General features: G+C 38.3%; 1 protein-coding gene and 1 long non-coding RNA gene across 6 annotated transcripts in view; both read right to left on the bottom strand.

The window, feature by feature from the left end:
* Nucleotides 1–16,286, bottom strand: part of ANKRD17 (ankyrin repeat domain 17) — a gene marked incomplete at its 5' end in the record, with an annotated part of 174,194 nt that overhangs the window by 132,901 nt on the left and 25,007 nt on the right. For 2 of the 5 annotated variants that reach the window (XM_081101269.1, XM_081101271.1), the window contains one exon: nucleotides 4,528–4,656. The exons of the other annotated variants lie outside the window; for them this stretch is intronic. In XM_081101269.1, the coding sequence (XP_080957395.1) occupies nucleotides 4,528–4,581 (54 nt within the window). Of the gene's footprint in view, nucleotides 1–4,527; nucleotides 4,657–16,286 lie in introns of those variants that run through there. 5 annotated transcript variants of the gene reach the window in all.
* Nucleotides 13–2,208, bottom strand: LOC308526221. Its single transcript, XR_013996520.1, has 3 exons — nucleotides 940–2,208; nucleotides 676–877; nucleotides 13–514 (listed from the first exon to the last, which is right to left on the bottom strand). It is a non-coding gene; the product is annotated as an uncharacterized lncRNA (long non-coding RNA).

The raw sequence follows: 16,286 nt of genomic DNA, 5'->3' as shown, positions 1-16,286 counted from the left end.
TTTTTTTTTTTTCATTAGCCAGAAAATGAAGATTTAGAAGGCTTAGAAACTTGACTCGACTGAAAAGAAATTGTGGACCCTGAGAATGACTTCAGGTTTTCTCACTGCGCAGAATATAGGCAAACACTGCTGCAGTTAAATATTTTACCCTTTGTTCTCCCTGCATGGTCTACAATAATAATCTGCTTCATGTTGACATTTACTGCTGTGTTGCTGACAATTACTTGAAAGAGAAGTTGGCGTGCTTCACTGGGATGGAAAAAGTTTAGCTAAATCAGAAAACAGGTCTAATTAAGCAAGTTTATTCTATATCTATAAAAGGCTCAGTTGACTTGCGCGTGCACGATGCCTATAAAGCTCTCACTGGCACCAGTCGCACACGTGTGTTTCGATCTGTCATTGTCGATCGTGAATTTGGTTGACACTTCTATTATAGAGAAAGGCAATTAGCAATATTAAAATATTTCTTTTAATTAATTTTCTTTCACTGTGCACGAATTTGTGCACCAGGCCACTAGTTAAAAAATAAAAACCATCTGGTGTCAAGACATGGTTCCATAATAAACCAAAAAGGGTTCAACCAAACCCTCCCCCGACAGTATCTCTTACACAGCAACCGTAAAGATTTGAGACTTTTATAATCTATTAGAGGCCCGGTGCACAAAATTCGTGCACTCGGGGGTAGTCCCTCAGCCCAGCCTGCACCCTCTAACAGTCCAGGAGCCCTCAGGGGATGTCCAACTGTTAGCTTAGGCTCGCTCCCCGGGGACATCCTTAGCGCTGCTCTGGAGGTGGGAGAGGCTTCTGCCACCACCGCTACACTTGCCAGCCATGAGCCCGGCTTCTGGCTGAGCGGTGCTCCCTCTTTGGGAGCACACTGACCACCAGGGGGCAGCTCCTGTGTTGAGCGTCTGCCCCCTAGTGGTCAGTGCATGTCACAGTGACTAGTCAACCAGTTGACTGTCTGGCCCCTGGTGGTCAGTGCATGTCATAGCAAGTGGTTGAGTGGCCTTAGCATATCATTAGCATATTATGCTTTGATTGGTTGAACGGCCAACCGGATGACAGGACAATTAGCATCTTAGTCTTTTATTATATAGGATATTACAACCTGTAAAATCAAGTACAGAAGAAGTCAGAAACCCTTCCTACAACGACAAAGGAACAAAACTGGGCATGAGAGTTGTCACTCTTAATTGTAAATATTTTTATTTTCATAAAAATTGCTCCCTTTTAAAGCAAACATGTTATCAAACATGTTATACCCCGAACAAAGCATTCTGAATTTAAAAAACAGGAATATTTGTGATAATTTCTCATTTCTAAGACAACTCTTACAGAAACTACTAAAACCAGTGAAATTGTAAATAAAACTAAAATATAAAATAATTATGTTTCGAAATAACCTCTCATGTTTCATGTATTCTTATAAAATAACTTACATATATATAAACTTCATGTTTATATACACAGCACTTCATTACACAAACCTGGAATACACACACACACACAGTTTGGAGGACTTCCTCTTCTTATTGATCTCTCTGAAGTACTAAGGTCCATCATTATATATGACTTAAAGGGAAAGTATCAAAATTCTAAAATTATAATGTCTCAGCAATATAAGAAAACAGATATATAAGCAGGCTCACGGCCCTTTTCTATCATTTGTATTTGACTACTTCCTTCAGTATTAGTTAAGGTTAACAAAAGGAACAGAAACACTTTGACTACTTTGCTTTGGGGGAAAAATTTACTGACTGATTTGGATAACTTAAGTAACCAAGTTTTTCTATTTAACCCATTACCTTGGTATACCTGAGAAGCAATGATGTAAGTTAAAATCAATCTCTTCCAGTTTTAAAAACTTTAGACACTTGCAATATTTTACCTAAGTTTTTGAAGATCATTTAAAATTTCAAATTAAATGATGCTAAATAATTAATCACCATAAACCATAGCATTATGCACTGTATTCACTGATGATTCTGATTTAAGAACTAAGCTACTCTGGAAGACAGAAAAAAATAGAAGGGTTCCAATGTTTAATGTAAATAAGCAGAAATCTACATAAAAGTTCATATGTTCAATAAAATCACAAAGATGAAAATTAAGGTAACAAACTTAAAATAGTTTAATATCAGGTACAATAATATAATTGTCACTGTGATATAAGAGGAACTTCATTATTCATTATTGACATTTGTATAAGGAGTTAATCCTTTAAACAAATAATAATTTTCTGGAAAGCTTGTTGTGTAATTGTATCTTTTCACTTGCAATATAAGCTACTTTAGAAAATGGTACTTAGCTTCACAGAGTTATTAGCAAGTTTATCCTCTTTGAACTTTTTTTTAACTTTTCTTTAAGTATGTTTTTATTGATTTCAGAGAGAGGAAGGGTGAGGGAGAGAGAAAAACATGAATGATAAGAGAGAATCATCAATGGGCTGTATCCTCCATGACCCCTACCAAGCAAGGATCAAGCCCACCACCTGGGCATGTGCCCTGAAAGGGAATAGAACCATGACCTCCTGATTTATAGGTCAATGCTCAACTACTGAGCCACACAGGCCAAGTTAAACTTTTATTTTTAGCATTAGGTCATTATAAATACTTATAACTTTAGGAATAAAAGCATTTTTTATTAATACTTGAAAAAATTTTACATCTGGCCTACCAATATGGAAAAATCAAGTAATTATTTAAATAAAGAGAAAACTACTCAGTATGTTTTAATGCAACAGGTATATAGGAACCAAATTAAGAGATTAAAAATTAGAACAAATAATTACAATTACAGGCTATTTTAATAACTACTAAGAACAAATTAGGTACGGTAAAATCTTAATATGATATTAAACAATTTCAGTGGATATCATAAAAAGAAAATTTCTAAAATACCATTGAAAAACCTATACTTAAGGCACAAAGCTATGCTTAAGTCGGTTTTCCTAGAAAATAAATAACACTTTGAAAATCTGTTATATACTGTCATTTTTAATGGTCCAAAAAGTCAAATAGATCTATTAAAACCTATTAAGTACACTTTTTTAAAATCCAAAGCAAAATTTTAAAAAGCAAATGAAAATGTACCACTAGAAACTCATAATCCAATTAGACTTGTTTAAACTCAACCATTAAAATCATGTGACCACTCCTGTTTACTTAAGTTTCTTAATAGAAGTATATATACTACTGTTTCTAAGTAGATAATTCACCATACCAGAATTTTTTAAGTAAACTCACTAACAGTATTTTAAAAAAAAGAAGAAAAGGAAATAATGGAAATTAACTAGAGGATTTAAAACTCAGACAATAAGCTCTTAGGAGAGGAATAAGGAGTATGTATGTTGGCAGGTGTGTCTGCAAGAAGCTAGATAATACAATGGAATCAGTTTTCATTCTGCAGAACAACCATGAGGCTTGCTGCAATGTCAGCTCCAAGCACACACTGAGGGACTCCAGAAAATGCTCATTGATCATGCAGCACTTTATAATGCGCATAGGCTTTTTTCTCCTGCTAACCCTGCCTAGCTTCCTTTTGCAGTTTATTCTCCCAAGCCCTCGCCCTCTAATCAAATCACTTCCTGAACATAGGGAAATATTTAATAAATTATCTTAACAGTTTGAACATTAGAAATACCATTTACCATAATGAGACCTCTTTATCTGACTTAGCCAGTCTTTTCTTAATGGGGGGGTGGGGGGGGGCACCCTACAAGGTATAGATAAGAAAATGGGTTTTAAATATCTATACCTATAAATACAAATGTTTGACAATATACTACACATCCAAGGCCAAAATCAATTATAGTTTCACTTTGACACGTATTTCTTTGAATTGATTTATACTCAAATAGGTTCTTATAAAATTGATACAACTAGGGAAAAGAGAAAACATAATTCAAAATTCCTATAACTCAAAATGTAAGTCTTCCTGGGAGCTCTGAAGCTTTAGTGCCTTACATTTTAGGATTCTTTACTTTTTATTTACTAATTTATTTTATAATACTCAAAGTCACATGAAAAATCTAGAACTAGATTGATATGCATATATGCTTATTTTCACCCCCAAAACTAAAATAACCAGCAGTTTTTAATAGTTAACTGCAAGCAGAGCTTTAGGCTTAGATATGTAAATGAATTCTAAGACATATGATACTAAACCTACTTACTCCAAGCTGCTTTTCAGACCCCACCTTTTAATGAGTTAATCTAAAGGTCACCACAAGCACAGGCTTTTATTCAGTCCGAGGCCTGCTCTCTTTTTTTAAATTTCTTATCAAAAATATATCTCACAATTTATGAAACATGAAGTTTTAACAAAATAATTCTAAACTTGTTTAGTAAACACATGAATCAGATTGCCACATTCTCACACGGAGTAAGGTCTGACTGTATCTTGCTTTTATGCTCTGCCTCTCTGTGCTCTCTCCTCTAATCTATTCATCTGAAAAATAATTCCGTCAGATAGATTTCTTTGTTTAGATTTCAACTTTCATTTCATTTACAAATCTAGCCCTACCTCAAGAATGTCTTCTAGAACATATGCTTCCATTTCAGCCGCTGTCTCCACCATGTTTTATCAAACTGCCATGTTTCTTACTGCACTATGATTAGATCATTGCCAGCAGGAACACTCCTCTGTGTCAGCAAGGGAACAGGAAATGGAATGTTCTATTACATGCCTAAAGCAGCTTAGCTGTTCACTAGCCAGGCATCTACCAAAAGAGCAGGGGGTGACTCACTGTGTATTTTTTAAAGATACAGACGCTCTATTCCAAAGCAAACTTCGGGCAAGTAATTTTAACAGACAAAACTGATAAAGTCTCTCATTTTATCATTTTAAAAATTAAAATCTTAAAATTCCAAAAGACATCATTATATATATATTTTTAAAAGCTATTTAACACGCCTGGCTTCCTGGTTGAACAAAAGAGGTTGAAGTGGATTACGTAGTAATTTGTCCTTAGTAAAGCCTTGTAGTAAAATTAAAGGCTGTATTAAATACTCAAAGGAGGCAAGGTAATACCAAGTTAGGAATTTGCTAATGCATTATATAACATATATACTGCAGATGTTGACATGAGGGTGTCAAAAATAACTATCTTAATGTAAATGTTTTTTAAATGGTAAACTGGTTTTCTATAAACTAATCTATTTGAAAATATCTAAGAGAATGAGATTAACATTCAACTAATTTACAATTATTAAAGCAAGACATAACACATGGTTATATTCATTTTCTAGAAATGCGTTTAACTTCATTTAATAACCAAAGACATGTTCCCCCCCACATCATAAATATTACAAGAGACTAAAATATTTCAGATAACCAAAATTCAGAAACATTGAATCTGGACATTCAAGAGCAAATAAAGTGAGTGAGTGAAGTAGAGCCAATTTATATTACATTCATTATTGTAACTGCTCCTCAGTTTAGAAAAATTTGTTACTTTGTCAAATTTCTTCCCTATGTAATCTGAAATATTAAAAAATTCAATAAGAATGATGTTTTATGCTCTTATGGGCATTAATAAAATAACCCTGCACTTGTAAGAGTGCCACATAAACAACTGAATTTTAATGTGCAGATTAACCAATCTAATTTTAATTCTAAAGTGAAGAGTTCTTCTGGTCTAAAATTTCCCAAACACACACACACACACACACACACACACACACACGGGAAAAAAAGAAAAGGAAAAAATAATTTTTAAAACTAAAGAAAAAAATTAGAGGGAGCTATTAACACATACGGCCAAGTCTATGCTGAGAAAGATGATATGAATGACATTGCCAATAATGCCTTCCCCAAAGTAACACCATGTTTTAATAGAAAGAGATTTTATAGTTCTCTTGGGCCTTAATTTATTAATGTGTAAAATGAGGTAACATTCATTCAACATGAAATATGTACTGTTTATCAGAACCTGTTCAAGGTACAGTAAATAAGACATAATTTCTTCTTACAGGTTTATATGAAGATCAAATGAGATAAAGTATCTACTACTCAGGTTCTGATATTAGGAGGCACCCGTACTGTGTCAGGCAATATGTGTTTTATTTTGTTTTTAAATATATTTTTATTGATTTGAGAGAGAAAGGAAGGGAGAGAAATAGAGAGATAGAAACATTGCTGAGAAGCATCAATCAGCTGCCTCCTGCATGCCCCCCTACTAGGGATCAAGCCTGCAGCCTGAACATGTGCCCTGACCATGGTTCATAGGTAGACAGACACTCAACCACTGAGCCATACTGGCTAGACAGGCAATATGTATATTTTTTCATAAATGCTATTTAACCCTTACAATAACCCTAAAGGATAGTTTAAAAGAACAATTAACATTAATAGTTACATTTTGCTTACTATATGCCATACGCCACTGTATTAACTCATTTAATACTCACAACTACCCTAAAAGAAAGGAAGGTACTATTATTATTATTATCTCTATGCTACATATATAGAAACTGAGGCACAGAGAGGTTAAGTAACTTACCCAACTTACTCCTTAGCTAATTAAATTGAGAAGCTAACATCTGAATCCAAGCCGTTGGTTCCAGAGTCCATCCATCTGCTATACTTCCTCCAGGTGATATTATCCCTATTTTACAGATGAGGAAATCTAGTCTCAGACAGTACACACAGTTATATGGCAGAGTTGGGATTTACCCAAGAACAATTTGACTCCAAAGCTGTGTGAAATTAATGGAAAACAAATGACATTAAAAATGTTTTCCTTCAGACTATGTATAATGCTTATGTGTGGGTATGTCTGGCATTTGGAGTGTTCTCAAACAAAATAATTTCCAATGTAATGACCTAGCTTACAAAGAATTAGCAAACTGATTTCCTGCCTTCCGGGTCAATTATTTTATGCTTCAAATAAACTGCTTCATCCTTACACTAAGAGAAGTCATCAATAAAGTTTCTCTTTTCTTAAACCTTCCTCTAACATAAACAAGCAAAGATAGGTTTGAGTTCAAAGAATTCTCATGTTGGAGCAATCATTTCCCATAAGCCAAAAGTAGGTTTTCCAATGTTATATGACAAGAAACCCAGCACGCTAGGCTCAAGTCAATCAAACCACTCACTCTCGCCTTCCCTTCTGTTCCTAGGACCATTAAGGATGCTTATATTTTCTGACATTTACTGTTAAGTATCTTTCTTTCTTTCTTTTTTACCAATAAATATGTGATTATGGCTTTTCTACAGAATTATGGGTGTTTATATACCATCTGCCATCTCTTTCCCTTATCAGAGCAGAAGCTTGATGAAAGTAGGCAACACTTTGTTAACCTATATATATAGGCAGTAGTCTCTGGCACAGGCCAGGAACTTCAGTATTTGTTGAATAAATAACAAATGTATGAATAAAGGAATCATTTGATACCCAGTAATCTATCCTAGTCACTTTTAAATTATTTTATGAGAATAATTTCTAATGACAAAAACATTTGTTCTGTGACTACTACCTATAGGTCACAATAAGAAATAGTCAATATAAGCAGAATTTATATTTCAGAATTTTGTAATTCTTTGTTATACAACAAATTAAGTATTTCCTCTTAATTTTATTTTCTGGTCCTTTTAGTTAATATGATGACCTATGCCACAGCGTAAGATACTATGGGCACATGGATGTGAAAGAAGATTCATATACTTCTGCCTTAAAACCCTACATTTTGGCCCAGCTGGTGTTGCTCAGGGGTTGAGCCTCAATCTATGAACTTGGAGGTCGAGGTTTGATTCCAGGTTAGGACACAAGACCAGCGGGCTCGATCCCCAATAAGGGGTGTAAAGGAGGCAGCCGATCAATGATTCTCTCTCATCATTGATGTTTCTCTCTCTCTCCCTCTCCCTTCCTCTCTGAACTAAAAACCAAAAACAAAAAAAGACCCTACATTTTAAAAGTGAGCCACCTTCCATTTCATTTACAGACCAAAATAACCTGTTTTTCCATTTGCCTAAAATGGATTTCAGTGTTACAAGATCTTTTATTTATGCTGATGGAAAAAGCATTAAAGGTAAATAGTTAACACTAACAGTTACTCAAATACAAACCAATCCTATATAATAAAAGGGTAATACAGTAGGTCCTCGGGTTACGTCGTAATGCGATTTTCACCGCAAGTTGGAACCCACCTACGTAAGCACCTACTTCACTAACATGAAGCACATACACAGCAGTAATGAAGTGAAACAGTAAAAAAAATTTAAAAGAAAGATAACAATTCCTGACTTTTATTTGTGGTAAGTAAATAATAAAAAACGTAAAGCATATATGTACATACATCAAAATGATGGAACTTCTTTTTTTTTATAAATACTGTAAATGGGAGATGGTAACCACGAAACAACATACGTCAAGTCCGACATAACCTGAGGATTGCCTATATGCAAATTGATCCTAACGGTGGAATGACCAGGAATGACCGGTCACTATGATGATCACTGACCACCAGGGGGCAGATGCTCAATGCAGAAGCTGTCCCTGGTGGTCAGTGTGCTCCCACAGGGGGAGCTCTGCTCAGCCACAGCCGGACTGATGGCTGTGCGCACAGCAGCAGTGACAGGAACCTCTCCTGCCTCCTTGGCAGTGCTAAGGATATTCCGGGCTCCCAGAGGGATGTCTGACTGCCAGTTTAGGCCTGATACCCCGGGGAGCGGGCCTAAATTGAGGAAGGGAGAGGGAGAGAGAGAGAAACATCAATGATGAGAGAGAATCTTTGATCGGCATCCCCCGAGGGCTCCCGTGCTGCCAGAGGAATGTCTGACCCCCGGGAGCAGGCCTAAGCCAGCAGGTGGATATCCCCTGAGGGGTCTTGGACTGCAAGAGGGCAGAGGCTGGGCTGAGGAACCTGCACCGCCCCCCCCCCCCCCCACCGAGGGCATGAATTTTCATGCACGGGGCCTCTAGTACATCTATAATAATAAAAGTGTAATATGCAAATCAACCAAACAGCAGAACAGCGGAATGACCATCCGACGACCATGCTATGACACCCACTGGTGCCAGCCCAGCCAAGGCAGGTGAGATGCGATTGGTTGGGGGCTCGGCCATAGTCCCATGATCACCCTGCAGAGAGAAGACCAGGCCACCGGCTGGTGGGGCAATCGATCAATCAAGGGGCTCCATGATCACCCCAAAGAGGGAGGCTTAGGCCACTTACCAGTGGGCTGTGGCGGGTGGGTGCGATCTCCCACTGTGGGGGTGATCAATTGTGGAGCCCTGGCCGGGTGGGCAGGGCCTACCTCTTTGGGGCAATTGATGGTGGAGTCCCACAATCGATGGCCCCACAGAGGGAGGCCAAGGTTACCCAGTTGTGGTGCTGCAGCAGGTGGGCGATCTCCCACTGTGGGGGCGATCAATTGTGGGGTCCTGGCTGGGTGGGCGGGGCCTACCTCTTTGGGGTGAACAATGGCGGGGCTTCCTGAGTGCATGAATTTCGTGCACCAGACCTCTAGTATATAAATAACTTAAATCATAAAATAAAATATTAAAATAAGAAGATTCAAATGTCCAAACTGAAGAGAAAAGCCTGCTATAAAAAAGGAGGGGAAAGGACAGAAAAAGCTCAATAAAGGAATCCTCTAAAATTTACTACTTTATTTAGGACCAGCACAGGGTTTTTGAACAAGGAACAAGAAAAACTAAACACATACACACAAACAGAAATGTATTAACAAGCAAGCAACCCTATTTTGTAAGATTTAACATTTTGTTGATGTTTATTCCTCCACATAAAACTTTTTTAGTCAAAAATTCTTGTAAAAGAGTTCTGTTCCCATCAATTTTTTTCAATTTAGGGAAGGATAAGACTTTTCAAAATCTACATTTTCAAACAAGGACAGATAATCAGTCATAGGAAAAATGTAATGATTTCACCTACCTACAAAATAACGAAGTCTGAACCCACTTCACCTCTCAAACAAAATGTATGAAATATAGTCATTACTTTATAGTATCTATTTTTCTCTTTTTACTCTGTAAATTATATTTTAGAAGAAATATGAATCCCGACTGTAAAACAGCCTGGACGAAATATAAATGAGATAGAGGTATTAAAGGGTTAAACAAAAATTAAATTAAAAGGCTAATAAAATCTGGTCAAATTTCTGAAAGCCCATACATTTACCACACAACACTATCTCCAAGATTTTACCTTTTATTTTTCCTGAATCAATCATGCCATAATATTATTGAGGTCTCTAAATACATGCCTAATGTAGCACAGTAATATTCTTTCATTACCTCCACAGTAATTATGGTTTTTATCTATAAAGTAATACATTCTCCTGAAAAAATTATACAGACCTAGAAACCCAACTTCTCACACTGCTAAAAGACAATACTAATTAGCATATTCTTCCAGAAATAACCTACATATATGAAGCATATCTTAGTGTAAATTGTTGTTATACAAATGGAAGCATATTAAGCATATTTCTCTGGATTCCTATTTTTAAAATTTAATACTCCATAATTGCTTCAAATCAGCACATGTACATTAGATCTCTTTGAGTTTGATAGATGCTTAAATTTTCACTGAATAGTTGTACTACAATTTATTTAATCAGTTCCCCACTGACGGGCACTTGTGTTGCTTCTAACATTTCATAATGCTGCAATGAACAGGCCTAATGAAAGGGGACACATACCTTGCCCATGCCTCAATATTACTTACTGTATAGTAAATTTCTTGATGGGTATATGTATTTAAAATGTTATTAAATTACCCTCTAAACAGCTTGAACTAATGTATACTCTGACAGTGAAGAAAAAAGACTGCCTGCTTCCCTAAAAATATTAAGTATTAATGATACAATTCTATTTAAAAACCCAGCTCAGGAAACAGCATCAGTTTTAAAACATGTATCTAGACTAATTTTTAGCTCATCATTTCCATTTTTCAAGAAATCTCAAGTGAAAGTTTACCTCCTCTCACCTTTTAACCCCCCAAAAATCACATAAATTCATTCTCTGACAGATTAAGAGCTTCAATTTTTTTTTAAGCCACAATGCAGACTCTATGTATACGTATGTGGGTGGAGAAGAGAGAATAAGAAGACAAATGGTATGTCCTTAAAAAAAAAAAAAAATCTACTTCTGCTAAAATAAAATTCCAGTTGGGTTTAGTGGGTTTTTTAATTTAAGAGTAAATTTTAAAGTTTCTGCCAGAATATAGCATTCTAAAGATCGAGAATTCTTTGTGTATATTCTCACTAAAGTAAATAAAATATTGTATTGTTGGATATACTGACTTGCTTATCTTCCACATTTATTTCATATTATTCACTTTTAAAGTATAAAATTCTAAAGTAATCCTTCCAAAATCAAATGTATACTAAGAGGACAGGTACACATAAGCAGTGTTTATTAACATAAAGATCCCTAAACAGTTTCTAGATACATATCCCAGATCTAATTTTGATAATATTTAAAAACAATGATTAAACTTTCACCAGAACCTTCAAAATCAATGTTAACAGTTGGACACTCTTTTAGATACCTGTAGGAATAACTAAAAGACTTAGGTAACAAAGAATTAACAATATATAAAACTATAACTTCATAAATAAAATAATACAGAGGCCATCACATAGTATATTCTTAGTTTTTTTTCCATCACGTAGTATATTCTAAATGTGAGTTTAGGTGTGAATCTATAATAATAAAAGGGTAATATGCTAATTAGACCAGACGTCTTCTGGACATCCTTCCTGATGAAGCCAGGGCCGAAGGGAAGCTAGCCCGGGTCCCGGGTGCCTGCAGGCGGCCGGAGAAGGGAAGCAGCCTGGGTCCTGGGTTCCTGCTGGTGGCCAGAGGAGGAAAGCCTGGGTCCCAGGTGCCACAGGGAAGCCAGTGCCAGCAGCCCAGGTCCCAGGTGCCAGAGGAAAACTGGTGCTGGCAGTCGGGGGAAGGAAGGCCTACTCTTGCACAAATTTTCATGCATCAGGCCTCTAGTTATTTTATAATAATTTACTTAATTGCTTAAAATTTTTCTCAAGGCTAGCATTATTATAAGCCCTAGTAAACTCTTTTTTAAAGATCATTATTTTTTTTAATATATTTTATTGATTTTTTTACAGAGGAAGGGAGATAGTTAGAAACATCGATGAGAGAGAAACATCGATCAGCTGCCTCCTGCACACCCCCCACCAGGGATGTGCCCACAACCAAGGTACATGCCCTTGACCAGAATTGAACCTGGGACCCTTCAGTCCGCAGGCTGACGCTCTATCCACCGAGCCAAACCGGCTAGGGCTTTAAAGATCATTATTATTTTTGATCATTCATTTATAATACAAACAAGGGGCCCAGTGCACAAATTCCTGCACCTTGCAAGGAACTGCGGGCCATGTGGCTGCAGTGGGCACAGGGGCAGGTCTCAGTCCATCCTCTGCGCCCCCACCTGGCCCCTCCCGCCATGGCCCCTGGACCCGTCAGCAGCCCTGCTCCAGCCGCTGCTGCTCCCATGCGCTGATGGCACTGGCCTCGCTCGCACCCGCTGATGGCACCGAACAATTGGGGCTGGCGCCAGGCGCCGGCAGCAGGTGCAAGTGGGGCCGGCACTAGCAGCAGGTGCGAGTGCCAGGAGGGACCGTGGCGCACAGGAGCAAAGAATTTTCAGTAACCACCAGAAGCTCATCCCGATGACAGCGACCAGTGCCCCACCTTGGTCTGGTGCCCCCTGCTCACTTACTCCACCATCCTGCCAGCGGCCGACCATGTTCCTGTTCTCGGCTTCAAGAACTTTTATTTACAGATGTGAAGACTTTGTGATGTATTTTCTATACCTCTTTAATTTTCTGTTTTATTCCAGATTTTTTTGTTGTTGCACATGCAGAGTTCCTTTTTAGTTCCAAATCAACAAATCAGTCTTCATGCTAAATTGTTATTTAGCCTTGTGGTCGGCAAACTGCGGCTCACAAGCCACATGCAGCTCTTTGGCCCCTTGAGTGTGGCTCTTCCACAAAATAGCACCTGCGGGCGCACACGTACAGTGCAATTGAAACTTCGTGGCCCATGCACAGAAGTTGGTATTTTGTGGAAGAGCCGGTATTTTGTGGAAGAGCCACAGTCAAGGGGCCAAAGAGCCACATGTGGCTCGTGAGCAACGGTTTGCCGGACCACAGTTTCCCGACCACTGATTTAACCCATCTATTACATTTTTTCTTTATAATTTTCTAAATCTTTTCTGGTTCTCTGCCCCCTTTCCAGTGAAACTTTGATTAATCATTAAAACACATTCTTAAATCTTAAATGAAATACAATTGTACTTTTTCTTTGAAGTTTTCTTCTGAATTATATGAGGTCAATTGTTCTTTTATTATCTTAGTCCTCTTCCATTGTGATTCTCCTCAATTGTCTGATTATCCCTGTTTATACTGGTACACAAAAGATTACTTTAGAGAGTACAGGAAGCCAATGTGGGCTTTCTCTGAGGTTGTTCAGGTTTATTTTCCCAGTTGGAATGTAGTACTTAAATGGAAATGTATACTATTTAAACAGACAGGGCATATGGATAAGCAGATACCACAGAGGAAGGCACACTTTCTATCTTCTTCAAAATTTCTGGTCCTCTAATGGTACCTGTAGTGGACTATGAACTGTAATTTTACTGTTCAACATGCTTTTCCCCCCACCCCTTTTTCTTTCATATATTCTCTCTTGTCTGTAGGAAAAATATTCTATGTGATTTGGGTGGGGTGAGTCTTTCCAACCACCATAGGGATGGCCACATGAAGGTACCTGGACACGAAGTTGAGCTTGCTAGGTACCGCCAAAATTGTTTTTTCTCTGGAGTAGCATGCTTTAGTGCTTCTGCTTCTCTCAGGTTCCAACATCTCAGGAGCTGTCCTACTCAACTGTTGGTCTATTTTGTTAAGAGATCGGATCTTAGACTTCAGGCCCAAGGACAGGCATCAATGCTACTGGAGCTGTTAACTGTAGAAAGGGCAGGAAGGAGGCCCACCTAACCTAGCACTTTGAATTCTTTTAAAAATTCTTGATTATTACCCAACTAGTGGCCCGGTGCACAAAATCCGTGCATGGGGGAGGGGGTGTCCCTCAGCCCAGCCTGCACCCTCTCTAATCTGGGACCCCTCGGGGGATGTCCGACTGGCAGCAATCCGAGACCGCTGACCCCTAACCGCTCACCTGCCTGCCTGCCTGATCATCCCTAACCACTCTGCCTGCTGGCCTGCTCGCTCCCAACTACCCCCCTCCCGCCAGCCTGCTCACCCCCAACTGCCCACCATGCCGGCCTGATCTCCCCCAACTGCCCCCCCCCCCGGCCAGCCTGCTCGCCCCCAACTACCCTCCCCCGCCAGCCTGCTCACCCCCCCCATCTGCCCCCCCCAATGGCCTGCTCACCCCCAACTGCCCCCCACTGCTGGCCTGCTGGCCCCCAACTGGCCCCCCCTGCCAGCCTGATCACCCCCAACTGCCCTTCCCTCCTGGCCTGATCGCCCCTAACCGATTCTGCCTCAACCCCGCCCACCATGGCTTTGTCCAGAAGGACGCCTGGAAGGTCTCCCAGTCTAATTAGCATATTACCCTTTTATTAGTTTAGATAGATTGCCCACTACTGTTCTTTGTATTTGTTGATTCCAAGCATGGAGCCTTTCCAAGATTCTCCTAGGAAAACCTGAGCTTACCTCTGTTATCTTGGGTTCCAGTTTCCTCTAAGATTTTTCTGTTAATCCATTCCTGTGAACTTTCTATCTTCAAAATTTCTGGTCCTCTGATGAACTATAATTTTACTGCTCAACATGTTTTTTTCCCTACCCCCTTTTCTAGTCACATAATCCCTCTTGTCTGTAGGAAAAATATTCCATGTGATTTGAGTGATGATTCTTTCCAACTACCATAGGGGTGACCACATGACCCATGTCTGGCTAGAATACCCCATCCCCCTCTCCTTTGCAGCCATCTTTGCCTGGCTGAAAATAAAGTTAATACAGAAGGAAAGACTAAAAATATTGAAAGGAAAACAGTACTGATGACATTATTCAAATCTGGATTTATTCATGTTTAAGTTGGATCTTCACCTCTCCTTCCCCACACACATGCAAACATACATTAAAGTTACAGAGCTAATGAGGTCCTTTTTCTCCTCTTTGTAGTAGTTTGACTAATATAATAATATCTGTTCCTGCTTTCTGAACTGTAATTTAATTGAATCTTTAAGCAATATCAGTGGGATGTTCAAAAGAAAGGAAGTAAAAGAAATTTGGTTTCCTGACCAAGTAGTTCAGATGGTTAGAACATCATTCAGATACACCAAGGTTGTGGGTTTGATCTCCAGTCAGGGCACATTCAGAAAACAACAATTGAATAAATAAGCAGGACAACAAATCCATGTTTCTTTCTTTCTTTCTTTCTTTCTTTCTTTCTTTCTTTCTTTCTTTCTTTCTCTCTCTCTCTCTCTCTCTCTCTCTCTCTCTCTCTCTCTCTCTCCTTCCTCTCTCTAAAATCAATAAATGACATACACACACAAAAACAAAATTTGCTCAATCTACTGTATTTAAAAGAAAAGTTAGGGCAATAACTGTAAAATAAACCTGAAAAAAATGAAATTAAAGCTTTATAGTTTGATGTTAAACATATAGTGAATAAATAGATGTAAACTTTTTTATAAGTACATCTTACCATTACATAAGGTAGTCTTCATACCACTAGGGGGGGGAAAGCAAATATAAAATATAATTCTCTCTTAATTAGTTCTTTTCTGAGGCAAGATTACAAAGAGAATGAAGAAGGGAAGGTTGTTAGAGATTTAAAATTTTCTAATCTACTATTACCCAAAAAAACCCCACTTTGAATGGTTATGCAGTGGCAATCCCTGGAAGAAAAATTCCGTTAACTACTGGTGTGATTATTGGACATAGGTAGGGAAAAGGTTGTTTAATTTTTAATTTTGGAGCTGATAAAAAGCACAAAGGTCACTGAACTCCTCAATGAATAAAATGAAATCCAGTAATCTTCACCTGAGATTCATAATCCATGGTTCATAAACCGATGCCTCAAGAATTCTATAACCCCCTGAAACAATTTGTAAAATGCTCTATGTATATATTTAAGTACATTTGGGGGCGGGGGGGCGGGTAGGGGGGAGAACAGTTCCATAATTTTCATTAGAATCTAACTAAAATCCACGACCTGAAAAAGGTAAAGAAAACTGTTCCTGACTGCAAAAAAACTCCAATGACAACTGCATTCAAGAATTGTAAGTGACGCCCTAACCAGTTTGGCTCAGTGGACAGAGCGTCGG

This window comes from Myotis nattereri, assembly GCF_964212035.1.
Source record: "Myotis nattereri genome assembly, chromosome: 1".
Classification (NCBI taxonomy): Eukaryota; Metazoa; Chordata; class Mammalia; order Chiroptera; family Vespertilionidae; genus Myotis; species Myotis nattereri.
This window is presented reverse-complemented; position numbering and strand designations above follow the sequence as displayed.